A 20,670-nucleotide genomic window follows, 5' to 3' on the forward strand; every position below is an offset into this window, starting at 1 on the left:
ATATCTAGGATGGATATCAGATAGATTAAATGAAACACAATAACAAACTGATGTAAACCATGCAAGACTGATGCAACGTAGGGTGGTTTTACAGCATCTAGGCATAGTGTACTGAAGCACTGGACGAGGACTCAATACATTTCTACTTTATGTTTTATTAGTATAATTAATTAGGTAGTTTTTTGTTTTTCGAAAATAGAGGCATAGTGCTTCCTTAAAGGAGAATATACTAGCTATTATCAATACATACCAATTGCAATTAAATCAAAAGAATTTGATAGATGCTACCATCTTCTAACAAAAAGATTTGAGAATCATTTGCACGTGCCATCCTGTTGCAACAAACAGAAGCCAAACAGCTAGCCTTTAAATTTTTACACGTTAGCATCTCAGTGACTTGTAGGCGTCTAGTTAAAAAAAAAATAATAATCATGACAGTCTTTAATATCATGCCATCTTCCCGCTTTCAGCTAAGGTAGCTTTTTATAGCGTTCAGACGAGCAATGAGACATTTTTATCAGAGCTGGATTGCATCCAAGATGCTCAGCCGCTGCCACAAAAAGGAAATCTGTATTTGGTTCAGTCAACCCCACACCCAGACTGCGTCTCTTCTTCCCTCATTTGCACATTCAGTTTTCTTAAGGATGCAAAAATAGGTTACGTGACAGGCTGCTGTTCTTTAATCCCTCCCATCTGATATAACATAAATCTCAAAGAAAGAGCTTACAAAACAAAAGGCAAAAAAGAACCATGAGGAGACGGTGCTTACACTGGTAGAAAAAAAAAAAAAAGAGTCGGTCTGAGAGAGAGAGAGAGGGAGAATGGAAAAATACCCAGAGAAAGGTGCACCAGCATTTGCAGACATTGCACAGATCCATGAAGAAAATGGGCACGAGCAGACAGCGTGTTAGTATGTCTGCTGCATGGCGCACAAGCAAAGCAGCCTGTGAAGGTATTAGCTTTCTGTATCTTATGTAAACAGTTAATCAAGAGTATCTGCCGCATGACTGAGCTAAATCTGTTTTCATAAGTCCTTCATCAAATTCCAAAAAGGTCTTGCTAATTCTTAGCAAATCGCCGATGTAAAAATCGCTGATTTAAAACAGCACAAATGCAAGTTGGATGTAAAAAAACAAAAACAAAGAGCTGAAGGCGATTATTTCCATCTAGCGTTTGCAGTCATGTGGAATAATGCGCTTCTAGACTCATTCAGGTTGCAATTAGAAGGGCAGACTCTGATTATGACCTCTAAATGAACGGATGAAAAACAGAGAAAAACAAAAGGTCCCTCTCTAGCTTCACCTGGTTACCAGGTCTGCCTTTGTGTGCACATATGAGTGGAAGCTTGATTTCTGCATGAATCTGAAGTGTTTTTAATGATGCACAAACAATCAATGATGATCAAAGATCAGTGATACCGTGTGCTGCCATGCAGAGTTGAGGCAAAAATAACAAAAGATGAACTTCATATAATGATGACTTGCTGCCATCACAGAAATGGGCATTCTGCCAAGAAGTAAATGTCGTCTCCTCCCCTTTAAATGAAATGAAACGCTGGGTGACAGAACGCGTAAGGGCAAGGGGGGGCGGGGAGAAAGATAGAGGAGAACCTGGGGGGAGGGGTTCATTCATTCAGAGTGGAGAATGAGGGAGAGAATAAGAGGAGCAACAAACTGATTTCTTCCGTTTGACACTGAAATCCGGCTCAAGCTCAGCTGTAGAATCCCATAAAACCAGAATCAAAAGCAAGCGGGGGCACATTTATTACTCTTTTGTCCCGCTAACAGACCCTCTTGGCTTCTCACTCAAGGACGGCATGTACTTGTTTTTCCGGAAGCAAGAAGGAAAAGGGGACAGTGAGGGAATGGTCTCAAGAGAGCGTGAAAAAAAAGCTCATCATTCACGTCTGTTTACCTCTGCTGAGAGACGGGGGAACTTACAAGAGGGGAATCGCAACGACTTCTCTGGTTTCCCTGACTGAGTCGACGTTAATGAAGCCACCGGGGGGTTCTCGCACTTGTGTGGGTATGAGTGCGTCGCAGCGTGAGCACAAGGGCCAATCCATACCTCCCTGGCTTCAATAGGGCCAAGCAGTCATCTGAATATTTGATCACTTTTAAAAACATGCAAACAACCAAGAGCTGCTGATACAAAGCAGACGGCATTTAAAGACATCAGAGTAGCGGGCGATATACACAGAGTTTTATCACAATGTTTTGTAGTACTATTGTTATAATAAGAAACATAATAAAGGCTTTTACTTCTTTCTTAGGTAAATGCAAGGCACAGCATTCATAGCGCTACATATATAAATTACGGTCTTGAAAAACATTCTTATTTGAAATCAGCTTTGTATATATATTTATTTTAAATTTTATTGATATTTATTGATGCTGTTGTTGGAAAAACAAGGGAGAACAGCAATAAATCAAAATTTGTATCTTAAGAAAAGTTTCACAATAAATGACAAACGGTACGATAAATGCCCACCCTTAAAGTCAGGCTGAACTGGTATAAGAGGGATCTGTCTGAACTGTTCAGTTAGTCACAGTTTAATTAAAAGCAAGCGCCCAAAGATTTAACTGAGAAATAAAAAAAAAAAAAAAAAAAAGAACCCAGACACTTAGTTTTAAGTCAACAGGTTGAGGGGGGTGTGGAAGTGCAAATGAAAGGGCTGAGTGTTTAAACAAAGTGACCCTCTGGCTGTGTGCTCTGTCTGGATGACGGGCAACCAGCTGTTCCCGCTGCACTTCCCACACTCCTAACAGACGGCCATTTCAGCACCTGCCGGTGGGACGCCCGTCTGGACGGCTGCTAGCCGCTTCCGACCACTTAATGCTCCCAGGTCAGCTGGAGACATGGCAATAGCGGGTGTGACAGAGAGACGAAAGGGACGAAGGGGGGAGGGCTATCTGTCTGGTAGGACAATTGAATGCATTCTGAAGGGCAGAGGTCATGTGAGGGTCTTAAATGCCTTTGAATTTAAAGCAGGTGCCCAAATAGTTTTTGTGAGGCTGTCTGACAGCCAGCTGGAAGCTTTGAAATTTTTATGTGCTCATCTGAATTTTGAACAAATAAAGTAAAACTAGAAAAACATCTAAAAGACATTTAAGAAATGAATGCTTTAGATTATTTCTGGTATTTCATCTATTTAAATGTCCTTTTCTGCATAAATGGCATCTATGTATGAGGGCGTGTGCATATGTGTATCAGCATGGTTGTTTCCTTGTGATGGACTGATGACCAGAGTGTGCCCTGCATCTCACCCAATTTATCACACGTTTATCCTTGGAGGGATGGAAAGATGTACAGAAGTTAAACATTGATCGGTTGCATCATAAAGTCCCTCTTGTCCCAAATAGGAATCAAAGTTTTAAAATGTTCAAAAGATTCAAAATCTCAAAAGTCTTCTAGAAAGTTGTCCTGATTGCCAACAGACTTCTCAATGTGATGTCAGAGGAAAAACTCTCTACCCAAGCAGTTAAGTCTGACAAACCTGTGAGACAAGTACTTATGGTCATATATAAAACACAAGTACTTGTCTTACTTTTGTTTTACATATCATCAATGTTGCAGTAGATATGTCCGCTTTTTAGTGCGTTGTATTAAATGATTGTGTTAATTGTGAAATCTTACTTTGAGAATGTCATAAATTAAAGCATAATTCTGAAGCTTCAGACCACAGGGTTTCTAAAAGTTTTGGGAAATGTAATTTAAGAACTTAGAAATTCAATACCCATGTGAATTACAACTCATAACTTAATATGTTAGTTTAATAACTCACTTAAATAATAACCAGGTGAATGTTTAGGATGATGATGAAATTCAGGAAATACACAGATTCTGTTTCTCACACCCTGTCTGACATTTTAAGAAAATCTGGACATATTGGTGACTTTTTGAAGGCCTTACATTCAGATTCTTACAAATTAGACTTTTTATGTTTTTTAGACCCTGCAGAATCCTTGGGAGCAATCAGAAACAAGAACTAAATGTAAAAGAAAACAAAAATTACATATGTATTAATACATACTTGACATATATGCTTTTTCTATATGTACTTTTTAACTAATTAAAATGACCCCTAATCTTAACTATTTTTAAGATTGTAATATTTCTGCAACTTAGAAGCACAATGTAAAAAAATCAAATGTACGAGTAAATAAAACAGAATTGAACTACCGTGTCTTCTCTGTAATTTACAGCCAAACAGTTGATGCAACAACAAGGCTGCTGGCTGCAGGCTATTAGCTGACAAGAAACAACGGACTGTGCCTCGGAAGCCCTTAGGACAAAACCAAGAGTCTGAAGGAGGGGGAAACCCTGCCACAGGCTGTTTTCCTAGCAGACCCCTGGGAAAAATGAGAGCAAGGTGAAGGCCAAGCAGGACAACAACTGCTGCACTAAAGCATTATAGGTTAATACATCGAACCGAGGCATCTTAACTAGCATTAATCCCACAGGAGAGACATCTTTGTTTGACTTTCAAGGATTAAACAGTTTGCTTCTCTGCTGAGAATAAAGCCTGGAGCCAAACTACGATCTTGGGTTCCGGCTGAGGACACCATACAGTCGCAGAGTACAATCTGGAAATATTTATACATCAACATAAATGGAATTCATTTTCAGCAAATGATCCAACAGATGCATAACCAAGACACTCCAGAAAAACTATTTTTAAATAAACAGGCCTTCAGCTACCGATTACATAGGATTTAGGCTTCCGTTTGAGGCAGTGGCATCATCAGCTTCATCACAAGAACAACAACATAGAGCTCTGCACTGCTTTCATGACTCGGTGACTGTGCAAGGCAGCTCTGTTTACAGAGAGCGGGCTCGGTGTGCTCACAGCAAACGTTGAGCCGGTAATCAAAGGCAGAACAGAGTGGCAGAGCTCTGCTGATCAAAAAAACAGAAAGAAAAAAAAACAAACAAACAAGCAAGGGAAGCTAAAGTAAGAACCAAGCATGGGCTCACACTAGGTCCCACTTAAAGAAATAACCACAAAAACACAGAGCTACGCATCATCCCATTCAAGTCTTCAATGGGACAGCAGGTTAATGGAGGAAGATGAAAGAGTTTTCAGTGTGCAGACTGAAAACTCTTCATACATTTATGACAACAAAAACGTTGTTTTAGATAATAATGTTTAGTCGGAAAAAGGTTAACAGCAGTGCTAATATGCAAGAGAAGAGAAGTCGGGCTCTAACGCGGATGTAACTCACACTAAGACATTACTTACAAATACAAACAAACACTTCACAAGGAGCCCCTTGAGGCAAGTTCAGCAGATCTGATCCTATGAGCCAACAGGGAACTCATTAAAAGTCTAGCCCTGGCTAAGAAGGTCACAGCATTGCTAAACTTCTTCATTTTCACTAGATGACTAACATTTTCAAATGGCTTGGAATAACTTGACAGAAACAATTTTAACATATCGTCAGAGGCGCTTCTAACACAAAGTACTCAGCCCTTGATGTCCTTCAGATTTAAACCAACAAACTCTGATGGTTTGTTTTTCAGATTTTTATGAGAGAGACTAACACAAAGCAGTGTATAATTGTGCAGTGGAAAGAACATGATGGTATTCAAATTTCTTTGCAAATAAAAATATTCACATTTTTAAACATACCGAACGCAAGATCAAAACAAAAACAAAAACAAATTCTGCAGAACCTCTTTTGTTGCGACTGTAGCTGCAAGTATTAAGAAATATGTTTCCACCAACTTTGCAAGTCTTGACATTGAGCAAATTAGCTCAAAGAGGAATTGTGAAGCCCTGCATCAGATTGATTAAAATTGAGCCTTTGACTAGCCCATTCTGACATGAATATTTTTGGACTGAAAACATTCCATTTCCACTCTGACTGCATTTGGGGTCATTATCTTGTAATAAGTGACCTTTTCCCCCGGTCTAAGGTAGAAAAAACTGAATACGGAATCCAAACAAATGAACAAATAAATAATGAAAAAATGCTCAACAGTTAAACAAATATACACAAATAGGTGAAATAGAAAATGAACGTCCAACATTCAAAAGAGTGACGAATCAAACTGAAAGTTCTGGAAAAAAAAGCCCAAGCATATTAAGCACCGAACAAATGAAATAAAACAAGCGGAAACATAAACCGACTACACTGACACAAACCTGGCTTGTGTTTGCTTGTAGCGGACGTGGCAGAGTTTTGGGTCGTAGCAGATGACGACAAAGACGCTGAGGGTGAAGAGGAGGGAGAGGAAGGAGGGAGGGTGAGCGCGCCAAAGGCTCCTGCGGGCAGCGGCTGGCCTCTCTTCAGTAGCTGCTTGTGCTCCTGCTGACGGAAGCGCGGGGGCACCTCTCTGGGCGGATAGCGGCCACTGGCAGAGGACAAGTGGCACTGCTGCAGGGGCAGGCTCTGAGTCAGGACCTGGCTACCACATGGGGGGCCCTTGCCATTGCCAGAAGAAGAGGTGGAGAAGGAGGAGAGGGGCAGCGTGGGGCTGGAGGGTTGGAGGTGGTGAGATGAACCAGGACTGGGCTTAGTGGGGACAGGCTCTGGCACTGGACAGATACAATAGCATTCATTTCAGGTAACAGAGGCAGCAAATTGATGTCAACAGAGTAGAAGGAAACGATCTTGTGTCATACAGAGTTTTACATTTAACTTTTCTATGTATTGCTACGTTACAACAGAAACTTCAAACACAAGTGCATCCTTGACATATGAAAAGTATGGAGTGAATTTATATTCAGTTCCCAGAGTGAATACATGGAACTATTTCATAAAGGAGCAAAAATTTAAATCTACAATCAGGCTGAAGAGAAAGAATCTTTGAAAAGGTCAGCTTATTCTGCCAACATCTATAACTAGCAGAAACCTCCCATCTTCTTCTTTCAAAGTCCTTTGTTGCGCTACCCGTCATCACACACACAAGCCAAGACGCATCCTGCTATTGATTGGGCCTGAGTGTGACCCTGTTATTACTGTGACCAACCAGCCAACTAATACGATGCTGGACAGAAAAGTGACAGACGGACCTGTACAGCTACCAACCAACCAAGCAAAGTGATAAAAAGAAAAGGTCTGACCTGGATATTGCCTGAGAGTTCACACATAAATATCAAGCAGAGTTTTTTTAATGCTAAATGTAGGGATGTTATAAAAGATTATTTTTTACAATCGATTAAAATGTTTTGTTATTTTAAGCTTTATCATAATCTTTATTGTTATAATAGTACCACAAAACACTAAGTCCATATCTCCCACCTTTAGTTGAGAGTCTGCATTATTACCTTTAGAGGCCTACATTGCAGTAATGAAGCACACAGTGACATGAACACACAGGTCAACACCGGCACACTGCAGGCTAAAATGAATTGAGTGCAGAGCCATTCTGCAGAGCCTGCCAAGAGCTAGTCTAAAAGCACGGCAGAAAGTGGAGGCGCTGTCAAGCCGACTACCCGCTGCAGCAGACAGGAAGCAATAATAGGAAGCATAATTTCATAGTTACATTGCATGCATGTCTCCTCAGGAGATCAAATTCACATGCCTGAAATAAACTGAAAAATCCAGGCAGAAACACAAAGCGCTCACAGGGGTCTTTAAGTTTTTCAAGCCAGTGAGATCAGTGTCAAACCGAGGCAGAGGGAGAGTTTGCTTCGCTCCAACAGTGTGACCGCCTGTTGGCTTAGAGCTGCAGATGGTGACGCACGTTTCTGATTAAAGTCAGCTCAGCCCGCCTGACGTCTTGGCCAATCAGGCAACGGCACGATGAACGCTCACCACCCTACTCCCGTTTGACCTACACTGTTTTCACTCCAGTTTACGCTTCGTTATTCCATCAGCATCTCTCCAATTCTCTTGTTTTTCTTTTGCATCCAGCTGCTCTTCTCTGCCCACCTTCTTTGGACCTTTTCTGTTATTTTTAATATTTTGATCCTTGGTTCCTCTTCAATTCTCTCCCCCAGTCTGTAATTATTTTTCAGTTTCTTTCATGTTTCCTCCAACCTGACCTGGATGTTTCCCCAACAGCCTAATTTTACCTCAATCCGGCTTCCTTCTGAAGCAAGGTGCCTCTATTAATTGCTGGAATGGTACATTTTATGAAAATCAGCAACCTGTTACACTTTAAAATTTACTCTGGCATGGAAGAACAAAATGTTCAAGACCAAAATGGTAAAATGGAGAAAATCACACTGAAGTAGTTTTGGGTAGCCTGTTGGCGAAAGATGAAGCATGCAGCAAGTACATCAGAGTTGAAGAAATGCCCAACCAATTCTATGAATCTGCTGCTGGTCTAAATTCATAAATGCATGCACTTAAATAAAATATAAGCAATATCTAACTCACAACGTATGCCAACATGACCAGGTAAATCACACTAAAAACATAGAGTATAAGGTTAGTTTAGATTATAACATACATTTTAATCTTTGTTTAGCATTTAAGTCAGTACAACACCATCAATCGACGGTGCACCAAGATGTTAGAACATCAGCTGAAAGAAAAAGAAAAAACTTCTGGTGATCAGAACTGACCAGTTTGTAGGCAGAGGAAAACAAAAATTTCCATCATTTTTCATTTTGTACATCGCACCATAACAAATCCTACCAGGTTACGCTATCTATGTGCGAGAACTGTTATTGAGTGTTGCAACCAACTTTGCTTTCAGTGTCAGTGAAATCTTTAAAATAAAGTCAGGAAAAGCTCAGACATGCAAAAAGAAAATCGGTTTAAATTGTATTTCTATGACATGCAGGAGCATGTGTGTCGCTTATTCGGGTTGAGAAAGCAAACTTCTCAGCAGATCACAGAAAGAGTAAATGTATCACAGCAACATTTTTCTGTCTTTGAAAAAAAATCAACCCCTTGTTTAACAGCTGATATAAATAACTGATGGAAATCAGCCACAAAATTCTGATTAGTGCATCTCTACACACAATGAGACTCACGATTGATGTTAAATCCATCATGAGATACATAAACTATCTATCATGACAGACTTTTTCCATTCTAAGTAATAATTACAAGACTTTGCCAACAATGGCGATCCAAACTTTTGCACTGTAGTGTAGAGGGGAAAAAACTGTATCCCTGAATACGACAGCTAATTAAATAAGCGCAGGGATCAAGTGACGAAATTCCATTAAACTCTCCTGCTGAGGCTTTCTGAGCAACCTTGCGCACAAGTTTTAATTACAGCCTTTCTTGATACTAACTGGTTAATCACACTGTGTAAGAGAAAGTAAGATATAGCACTGTCTCAGGACGAACACAAATGAGAAACAGAGAGTAAAATGGAAATACATAAGAGAATCAGACGTTTAATTGGAAATCCAAGAACAAGGCACAATTGGCAAAGAGATTGTTACAAAAAGAACCAGCTGGCTCCCTGGGCTTAGTGGCTGGTGGTGCAGGTTCCCACATCTCTGCTGACTATTGTCTGCAGAGCCACTTTATTATGCAGTCATGTTTGTGGAGGGGGGAGGGATGGACATCGCACGTATGCTTGCAAGCTCTGCACAATGGTGCAAGTCTTAGCCTAAGGATAGCTGAAAAGTTATGAAAGTGAGAAAAATACATTTGGTAATGTTTCACAAAAAAGCATTTAAAAAAAAATCTCTACTGCCATGTGAGAAAATGTTTGCATTCAAAGAACAGGTTAAACGAACAGGGGTTTATGAAATATCCATTTTAAAAGTACAAAGGATCAAAATAATGAATAAGAGAGAGAAAAGGTTTGCCAAATTTATTAATTCAACCCACAACAAAAACAGAAAAGACTTCAAACTTATTTTAGTCCTCCTTTTCTTATACAAAGCAGATCTGGATTATTTGTTTATTTGAACACCAACAGTGCTACTACTTTAATATACATTTAATATCACTACAGTGTAGTAACACTTTTAAATGCTGACTTAAAATGTCAAAATTTCATGTTTTGCCAAACAGTTCTTTTGTATAAATCTTAAACAAAACAAAAACTGACAGCGAACATACAGATGAATGAATAGATGGGTGAATTGATGGCTAGTAGTAACAATGTTTGATGAACAAAACGTAAAATGGCCAAATGAGGAAAAAAACAAACAAAAAAACCCACATGGAATAAAAGTCTGGAAACACGTTTTTTCTATCATTACATAGTTATCCAGACCTGGAAAATACCACAAAAATCTAAATTCTGTCGTTTCCATATTAAGTAGGAATCCCGAGGAAGAGAAAAAAAAAAATGACCCAACATTAAACTCATTCCTGAGAAACAAACAAAGGCTATTATTTTAATTATTGTAGTTATAAACAACCTAGTGCTGCAAATGAACATAAAACTAGAAAACCTGATTCCTTAGTTAGTGTAACAAACGGGACCCTTGAGTCTGAGATTTTAAGTGTATTTGTGTTTATATGCTGAACAGATCAAATGAGTGCACCGATGAAATGCCCCATCTGTCAGCATCAGCAGAGAACAACAGAAACTCGCCCCTTTCACTTCCACACAAAACGCAGGCAAAATTTCCCACTGCTTGCCCAATCCATAATGAGTGGTTGCTATAGAGACTGACAGTTGCCTAATGCACCTCTATGTGCCTCCTATGACCCCCTGTACCCGCTGCGACCCATTCCCATACTTCGCCTATTAATTAGCTTGTCCAACCTTTGTCTGCTGCAAGTTTTTTGGTTTTATAATTCTCTTGAGTTTCTTCTCTCCTGCAGGAAACATGAAAAAGTTGCCTCAAGAAACCCTGATGGTAAGTGAGTGTAGAAAGCTTGAGGTCAGCGCCTGAGGGCAATGAATGCCTCGGGCAACATGAATCTGATTCCAAGAGCTGAACTCTATGACTTAAATTTGTTTTTAAAGCTCACATAATGCAGGAGTGCGGTCTCCCTCAGTTAAGAGTCCTGGGCTGATGAGGTAAAAGAAAGTGTTGGCTGCATTGGTAAAACTCCAAAAGAATCTAAAAGGTTTTACAATAATGAGGCAGCATTAAGAAATGGGGATAAAAAATGGGGGGGAAAAAACCCCATCTTCTTTCTGGTTGTGAACAGAAGAGCCCCCAACATGGTGACATGCAGACACTCTTTCAACCTTTCAATAAACATTGCTATTCAAACAAATGCCCCCAAAACACAGCCTGAACTGTCACTCATCTCACCGTGCTGCACACTATTAATCTGCCTTGCATTTGACATGAAGCAGCTTAATGTTGAGTTGAGGGGTATGTTGGGGGATAGGGAGGAGGAGGGGTGAGAAGCACTGAATAGGCTCATATATCTGTGGTGTGTGGCTGATCATACAACATAAATAAACAGAGAGGAAAGCATTGTTTAAGTTTGAGCCCTCCTCTTGTTTGGTCCATCCCTCATCCTCCTCTTGCTCGTGTTGAGAGAGCAAACAGAAGATGGCAGAGAAACAATTACGCTCCGCAGTCATAAATCTACTGGACGTAATTCACAGGCTATACACTATTAATTCGTTGTGTGTTTATAAATGTGTTTAACTCAAGAGGGGAAGAGGGGGAGAGAAAGAAAGGAACAAGGCAGAAAGCTAAAGTAAATTAGCCCCTAATTAGATTGCGATTCATGAAATTTCGTTTTAAAAGTGTTGACGCAATTAATAGCATGTGAAATTGCAAATTAATCCAATACAAAACGAGGGGATGCACTTGGGTTTTTAAGAGCGTCTCTCGCCACTTTGAAAAAATATAATGCTGTTATCACCATGGCGACACCGTGCAAATATGTTTCTCTTCAGGTTTGGTGGGAGTGGCTGAGCAGAGGGTGGGTGAAACGACACAGACATCAGGAGCAGAGAAGAAGGATGACACTGGCTCGCCAGCCTTTTTGAGATGAAAACACACATGATGCAGCAACACACAGACGATTTCCTGATTGTGATGGTGCAGAATGCAGCCATCACACAGATATTACTTTGGCTTTCTAAAACTGCACGTAGACTCCTATAACCTGAATAGAACTGATCAAACTTCCTGCCTGAACAGCACTTTCTCATAACCTCAATAATATGTACATGTTTCGATGACACCGCAGCAAATACAGCATCATCTCTGCTGCATAATCTGCAAACATATTTAGTGCCATTCAACATTATGTGATGATGGAACCACAAAATTCCATCCATTTTTTGGGATGTTGTACACAATTGTTGTTAAATCATGACAGATTCTCAGTTGGATTTAGGTCTGGACTTTCACTGGGCCAACAAACCACATTAATATTCTTGGATGGAAATTTAATTTCAGTTCTGGTTATAATTTCCAATTTTAAGTCTTTTCAACCTCTAACAGCTTGCTGGATTGCTCTGTATTTAACCTCTTCCATTTCCCCATCAACTCTTAGTAGCTTTCATGTCCCTGTTCAAAGAAAGCATCTCTACACAATGGTGCCGCTATTCCCATGATTCATGCATGGTAATGTGAAGTTAGAGCACAGAGGATTTTGTGCATACGTTTTGGCCAGTTTGACACAATGCAGTGTGGAAGCGAACACAAAGTTCTGGCAATGCTGCAACTCTGGTCCCAAACAGAACCAAGTTACCAAATTATCAAGTGTGAAAACAAACTTATTTAGGGGTATCAGAGAAAAGGGAGTTGAATAGAAATGCAGAACACATTTAAGGTTTCAAAAAGCCATTTTTTCCCACACTTATGCACTGGTATGTGTTTGTCTATCACACAAATCCACAAATAAATATAAATTGAAGACTGTGTTTTTGACAAGAGTCAATACATTGCAATCTTACAGATCAGATTTCTTTCCTGTAATCGGATTTATTTATTTTTTTTTGTGAGTATTCATCTCTCTCATTAAATGTGACCAATCAGGGCTTAAACTGTTTATGGCTCCAAACTGATATGCATGCACAGAAGAAGACAGTAGCAAACTGATCATGAAGTATAAATGGATGCCGCCATCTATGAATCAATTTTAAAGCTACTGCGCAATGGGACAGATGGTATTGTCACAAGATCATAACTCAAAGGAAGTCAAGTGTCAGGATTTACTGCATCGAGCTTCTTCTAGTGCAGAATTACCATATATGCCTCATGTCAATGACATAAAGTTCGGACAAAATGTGATATGATAGTTCAGAGGGCAAACATTTTGAAAACAATTGGATATGTATTCTTTTTAGTACCACATATGGAAGTTACATAAATCAGAGAGAGAAACGATTGGGATTGTGCTGCTCAGATTGCAATGAAAAAGTCGGCTATGAGTCTCGTATGGGCAAAAAATGTGGATTTGGGTTGCATTTGCCTGCTGTGTGAGAGCAGCCTTATTTTGTCAGAACTAATGTCCATGTGTCGTTCGAAAAACTAAGCAGCTGTGATTGCCGTGGCAGCAGAGATTGTGAAGAAGCTGCTGTATGCCGTCAGTGAATAATCTCCATCCCTTGGAGGAGACTTGAAAGGAAAATGGGAGGAGGGTCTGTATCAGAGGTCCAGCCTATATGTGTGGGTGCAGCAGAGAGGGGGGAAGTGGGCTAGGGCACTGGGGATGCTGCCTCCAGAAACCCTGCATTCGGTGAAGCTCCGTGCCTAATAGGGGGCAGAGAAGTTAATTCCAGCGTACCGAAGCTTTATCTCATTTTCATACATATGAAGCCGAGATCGATTACCGCAAACAAATTGAATGCCTGGGTCCAAGGAGGGCCTGCAGAGAGGAAAAAGGGGAGGAGGGGAGCGTGGCTGTGACTATGAATTCCTAAAAGACTATAAGGATGGTAAAATACACTGATATGGATGAAAATACACATATCACTGCTGCATACTGATTTTCTCCCTTCCTTCATATATATACTCACACACCTCTATTATCTAGTGCCATGCATAAAAAGCAATCTCTGTCCAGCTGACGCCACCTTCCATTTAAAAAATATCGGAGATTGGAGGTTGCAGGCCAACTCCCAGGAGTCCTGATGGCTCTCCGAGTGATTAGATTTTAAACCAGACTTCTTTCTGCAATGTTCTTTTTATTTCCATCTACATGTGCATCCACTTTGTACACACATTCAGAATCATATTCCCGATCCATCTTCATCTTTCATTTGACATTGTATAACAATTGCTCACATTTTTAGCCCTCTTCTCTATTAGTACCAACGCTGAGCATTTAGGATCATTTCGTTGCACTCATCGAATACAAAGAGCCGCTTCACTGGTTTCGTTTCTCTGTGTTTTTACTTTCATCTGTCCAAAAACAGCTCATTACAATTTTTCCCTTTCACAGGTGTCTCTCCTTTTGTGAACCACTCTAACAAGCTGTGATTTTAAAATTTCATCTGACTCTCAAACAAAGTAGTCTGATTTTTGTAGACAAAGAGTAATTTAATCATTATAGATCCAAAAGATAAAGAGGTGTTTCATGATTTCCTCCATCTAAAATACTTTTGTGTCTATTCCTCATTAGAAGAACAGATCAATCTTTGACTGAAATGCTTCCATTGAATGTGTGCTGCCAAGTCTGACTGTGCTGGAAGGATCAAATTTGTACTTTTATCTGGACCCTTGTGGTTATTCCAAGAACTGTTACACATTTCTTTTGACTTGACTCCAGGAGCGCACTGACTACCAGGAGGTCAACAAACAACCCAGAGCGCCGCCTACAGCACTGTTGATTTCCTGGGCCTCAGTTAAGATGATTAAGCCATTTTAAAATAGACTAGGCTAAAAACACATTGTTACAAAATAAAAACGTACTAACAGCCAAACATACATACAATGTCATCTTTTGGACTTTTGGTGACTTGCTGTTTTTGATTTAACCATTCATTCTGCTCACTAGCTGAACTTATGACTACAAGCTTTAGAAAAACAAATAAGGGGATATTTTTAATTGAGCTAGTCAAGGCTGCTCATGTTCAAAAATCGTCCAATATGACTGAGAAAAATAATTCTGGAGAGAAAACAAAGTGGAAATTCTTCCACAGTAACACACAAGACTCATTGCCAATTATCACCATCGCTTGTTAACAGCTATTGCAAACAGGTGTGTCAGAACCACATTTGGAGGCATCTTGCACAAGGCCAGGTTGGCTTTGTGTTTTCCTTAGCAAATAAAATCAAAATTTTAAATGTAAACCCTATATTTACCCAGGTTATCTTTGTCTGATATTAAAAGTTGTTTTATGACTTGAGACACTGAAGTATGACAAACATTACCGTGCTGTAGATTGCAGACAAACAAGTGAAATCCTAACATTTTGTTAAAATTAGTTAAGCTCTCAACTAAAATAAAAATCACAAAGTGTGGGCTGATGTATGCTGACAATCAATGAGCATCACAACAGGAAGCTAATAAGTCTCTCATCATAACACTTCCCAGAGTCGAGATAACAAACACACTCTAGGTAATCAAAGAGAAACACTCATACCATCAATAACATGTTGAGGGAAGCAATAAAGCCAAAGCACACAAGGTGAGACTGTTGTTGGAAAGGGAGCCAACAAATGTCAAAGTAAAACAAGCGAGAAAGAAATCTCTGCTCTGTGTACCTTGTAATAAAAAATAGATGCTGCTCAGTAACCTACCCACTCTGTAATATGTATTGCTAACACATTTTACATCATATATCCTTTGGTATTAAATTCTAACCCTGGAGGTGGAATGTTAACTCTTGTTCCTCTACAGGAGCAGCACAATGTTGCTCTGCGTAAAGCTGAAACTTTATTAATCATCCAAGCTTATACACAGTGCAACAGAACAAAGGTGTAAACTTACTAACAATGCCTTTTAGAGGTGTTTTTTATTTATTTATTTAAAGCATGTGAATCTCAGTGAAAAGAAGCAGGCAGCAGATCTATTTTAGCAGAAAACACCAAGGCCATCTGAGGACAGAGTTCTGTCATCCTCACTGTTTTGCAATACAGCTCAACTGCCTTTCCTTTTTCATATTCAACTCGTCCCATCCCCCTCATCTCTTTACCCGCATCACACAGGGTGAGCTGTCTGGGTGCCTGATGCTGTGGGTGCACTGAGCGTCACTCTGCATTACCCTGCCCTGTTTTCGCTCTATAGTGTGTACGCATGGCTGTGTCCGAGAAGGACAGAGTCAAGCTTCACAATTGTGCACGCATGTGCATAATGTGTGTGTCCATCTGTGTGCAAGAATGCAAAATCCATTAATAAGGTGTGGGTATGGCTGCACAGATAAGTCTGCAGTAATCAGAGCTTCCGTATGTATATAAGCAGTTAAAATGCACAGAAACAGAATGACAGTGTGATGGGAAAACATAATTCCATCCTTTTTTTCCCATTTCTTCTGCTTCTTTTTGTCACCCTTAAATAATCCAGATCCAAAGTTTGAATATTACAAAAATAAATAAAAAACTCATTCGTTAAATGATCGTTCCATTTTTCAAGGTGAACACGCATCCAAATCAAACTAGTTTTTTTTGTGAAATTTTAATTGCCTCCCTGATTAAGTAATCATTTAATTGTCGTTAACTTCATTTTAAGTCATCATGCCCTCCAAAATTAATCCAAGAGCACATAAACGACTAATGTAAGACAACATTTAAAGCAAGATTAAAAAAACAAAAACGTATGTTCATGTTAAACACTGCTGATCAAAAACAAACACCAAACCCAGCCTCACCTTTACAAAAACCACCTTGATGATCTCCAAAAACTGAAACTATAACTTTGTAACTGAGCAAATACTTTCTTTACATCACTGCTTATGTATGGAATTCAGTGTTATGACAGCTTACTTAGTCATGACACTCACCTTTGGGTTTCTGATCAGTAGCCTGCCAGAGGAGAGAATAAAAAATAAATAAAATCAAAAAGGGTTTATAAACACTGGAAGTATTTTTAACAATAAAATAATTGGTGGATGTTAACATCATTCAGTCTTTATATTCAAGGACATAATATAAAAGACTAAAAGAAAACAATGTTTTGTTTTTTCTTGTAATATTTCACCAAATCCTCCACAAATCAACATGTTTATTTTTGTGCCATTTAAGAAAAATTTGCTTTTCTTTATTGGTATAAGCATCTCAGAATGTGAGAATCACCTTTTTCTGAGTGATTTCCTTCTTGGTCTTTTCTTCTTGCCTTTTCTTTTTCTTTTCTTCCATCAAACGGTTCTCTTTTCTGTGTTGTTTGCTTCCCTTAGCTGTTGAACAAAAGAAAAGAGAAGCGAGTCAGACGAGAGGGGAGACTGCTGAGAATTTAGTTCCAATAAACATAATTTACACATGTGCAGCTGCAAAAGTCGATGTCATTGCTGCGTAAATTACATATTATGACCTACTTTTAAAGCAGTGGAAGTAAATGCATGGCAGACAACCAAGAGGTTAAGACATTAATCAAGAGTTCATGCACTTTGTGGACTTAAGTTTCCAAGACAAGTTTCAACAGGATGAGACAAAAAAGACTTAAGGATTCAGGAAGACACAACATCTGCAAAGAATAAGACAAAAAAATAAAAAACTTCAGAGAAATAAAACCTTTATTTATTTATTTTTTCTTGCAGAGGTGTTTTAAAATTTACTATAAATTATGTCAAGTTTGAGGATTTCTGCAAATATAAACGACTACATTATCATAAATCACTGTACACAAACTTTAAGTGACTGTTCTTAATATTCAGCTCCTTTTGATTTCAAAATGGTGCCGTTAAGTTACCTGCATAATATGCTAGAAATGCACAGAGAAATGAACTGCTGACTATGGCCACCTTAAACTTATAAAGTTGACCTTCTTCTTATCAGCAACTCCTCCCTACCTAACAACACTTATCAATAGGGACGTTGGTACTGAGAAGACTCAAAGTTACCTATTTTTAGTATCAGTGAGGAACTTCAAAATGAACTGGAGGAGGAACCGAAGCCTAAGATGCTATTAAAAAATAAATTCCACAGGTGGAATTTCTCCATTAGGATTGCTAATTAAGGCGAGAGCAAAACTTTCAGCAGATAACAGAAAGGTTTAATACCTTACAGCACATTTATAAAAGTTTTACATATGGAAATGTTGGCAGCATTAGTTAATATAATTAGTCCACACTCTAAGAAATACACACAGTTACCAACAACAATCCCAATAGCACCACTATTTGTCAATATCAGATACTATAGACATTTTAAAAATATTGAGGCTATGATCATTTTGTGCTTGTATTAAAATAGATAAAAAGCTGTTTTACATTGACATGTCAGAGTTAACATCATTTGGGACAGAAGTGTTACACAGTCCAATCCCTGCTGCTTATAATGTAAATATTTAAGAAGCAATGATGGCAGTGCAGGCAACGCTAGTAAATATTTTATGCTATTAATTATAATTCCTTAAAGAGTAAATTAATCAGCTGAAATCAGTACAAGCAGGGCAAAACTTAAAAACTTGATTTTGTTTTATTTTGTACATTGGCCCAAAGGTTGACTGATACATCTGTTTTGCGCCAATTAGGAAATGGTTTTGCTTGGTTTCTAATGCATCTTTCATATTTAGACATTAACAAAAGCAACAAACTTCTGAATATTTGCAAAAAAAAATTTTTCTCTGAACTACTGACAACAGTACTACTGACTTTTATGTTTTGCTGCCAATTTCCAGAACTATGTCTCTAATACTGTAATGCTATTTGTAATATTCTAGGCATGTTTAGAAATAATGAATCAAGGTGAAAAAAAGATCACTAACCAACATCATAGATTATAGAATGAGCAAATGTAGGTCTAAATTTATTTCCTCGGGGATACAAAGATTTTAAAAAAACAACACCACACAAAGTAAAAAGCAGAAAACTGACAGCAGGAGGCAAAGCTACTGCAAGCAAGACAAGGTCTGGTTAAACGAAAGAAATGAAAAGAAAAGAAGAAGATAAAAGGGCTGAAAGGAAAGCTGACTTTTAGGCCAACGAACTGGTAGAATGAGAGAAGACCTTTTAACAAAGAACTTCTTTGAGTGAGTGTGACTCAGACTAGTCAGATAGCTCGCCTGAGGGCCAAATGAAACCAAGTACTTCATTTGAGTCTTTATTTCCTTTGGCTCAGCACTAGTGACAGCTCCAGGAAACTGAAGTATGAACCTCAGCTAAAAGGACTCTGTTGGTAGTTGGTATTAAATGTTCATTCAGTAAGTGAAATCAAAAGAGGTCACCAACAACAGAATTATGGCGTCATTAAATTCATACAAAATACCAAAAAACAAACAAAAAAACACCAAGACTGTATTTATTATTAGAACATGATGGGTAGGAGTCAAAACTAAGGTTCCCAAACATTTGCCAAAATTCCACACTCTTCTAGACAAATAGTGTTATTTCTCTGTGCTTTTTAGACAAATTTTGAATTACAGATCCAAATGTTCTCTATTAATTTATGGCATATCTTATTACAGTGGTGAGACTGTAAATGTGAACCCTGCAAAGACCACCGAGTGGAGAAAAGAGGATTGCTGGCTGGCTGGAGAGGCTGATGGATGGATGGTTAAACAAACTGGTAAATGGTTGGATAAATAAGGTAATGCATTATCAAGTAGGAGGATGAATTAAACAATAAGATCATGGAAAAAGGAATGAACGAATAAATGTGTTTACGCAACATTTTTCTTTTCCGTATTTACACAGAGCTGGAAAATACTTAAACTGCATAAACCTTTCTAAACTTCTACACTCATTGCAGCCATTTTGCTTACTGTAAGCTTCATATTTTCAGAAAACCATACTAAATAAGCCAGTCCTATTAAAAGCTCCGGATGCTAGGACAACATTAATGCTTGGTCAGGTCCTGAGCTATTATGTGAATAAATGACTGACTAATTAATATAACAAAACTCAAACTGATGGGCTATATTGCTGTCTTAATTTGCAGCCTCTCCAACACCAGGATAAAATGATGCATGGCAGGGATATGGCTCAAAATATAAATAAATAATTGAATCATAATGCATATAACAGGGTTTTAATAGAAGGTCTGCCACCCACTGTGCTGCTCACTGCCAGGGGGAGGAACGTGTCTGTCAGAATGACAAGAGGGGCCTAAAAGAGGCGGACAAAGACCAAACAGCCGGGCACAGACTGGTGAGCCAAGAGATTTGGTTAAACATTTTAACAAAAGTAAATTTAATGTTAAACCACAAAAAGGCAGTAGTGGGCAAAATGCAATAGAGATATCCCAATAGTTCTCCATCAGTGTTTCCCTTCCTACTTTCCCTTACAGTCTCATTTTTCACACCAAGTCTGCGTGTGTAATATAGTGCTATCTCAGCAGCTAGGGGAAGGCCCCCCTAAGGTAATGAATAGCAGGCTAAACTATGTGTGGAAGTGAGAGTCTGTGTCTGAAGAATGCAAATGCAGTTTGTGCAACGTGGGCTGGTCATGTTCTGTACAGCACCACAACTCTCATTTATTCTCCCCAGTTTTGAGCCCTTCCAGTCTCTCTCTGAACATCTGACATGATGAAAACTGACAACAAGGTTCACCTAAAAGGGAGAGCAGAGTCTAAAAGTTCCAAATCAATTTTCCAGAGTTCTCCGTCCTATACAGTCATCCATCTTGAAATATAGGGTTGACACTAAAGTTCACATTGAACCTATGTCAGATATTTCTGCAGTGGGCAGGCATATAAAAGAAGAAAATAAAATAAATGATGGATTATTTTCATCTTTAGCAGGGATTAAAAAAAAATTATAATGAGAAAAAATGGAAAGAAGAAAG

General features: G+C 38.8%; 1 protein-coding gene across 3 annotated transcripts in view; it reads right to left on the reverse strand.

The window, feature by feature from the left end:
* Window positions 1-20,670, reverse strand: part of LOC122829518 (trinucleotide repeat-containing gene 6C protein-like) — a 53,519-nt gene that overhangs the window by 23,320 nt on the left and 9,529 nt on the right. For 2 of the 3 annotated variants that reach the window (XM_044114126.1, XM_044114125.1), the window contains exons 2-4: window positions 17,024-17,124; window positions 16,732-16,753; window positions 6,149-6,541 (exon numbers count right to left, since the gene is read on the reverse strand). In XM_044114126.1, coding sequence (XP_043970061.1) covers window positions 6,149-6,541; window positions 16,732-16,753; window positions 17,024-17,086 — 478 coding nt within the window. In that variant the 5' untranslated portion in view covers window positions 17,087-17,124. The remainder of the gene's footprint in view (window positions 1-6,148; window positions 6,542-16,731; window positions 16,754-17,023; window positions 17,125-20,670) is intronic. The other variant, XM_044114127.1, reaches the window with a different exon arrangement.

Source organism: Gambusia affinis, linkage group LG04 (genome assembly GCF_019740435.1).
Source record: "Gambusia affinis linkage group LG04, SWU_Gaff_1.0, whole genome shotgun sequence".
NCBI classification, from domain to species: domain Eukaryota; kingdom Metazoa; phylum Chordata; class Actinopteri; order Cyprinodontiformes; family Poeciliidae; genus Gambusia; species Gambusia affinis.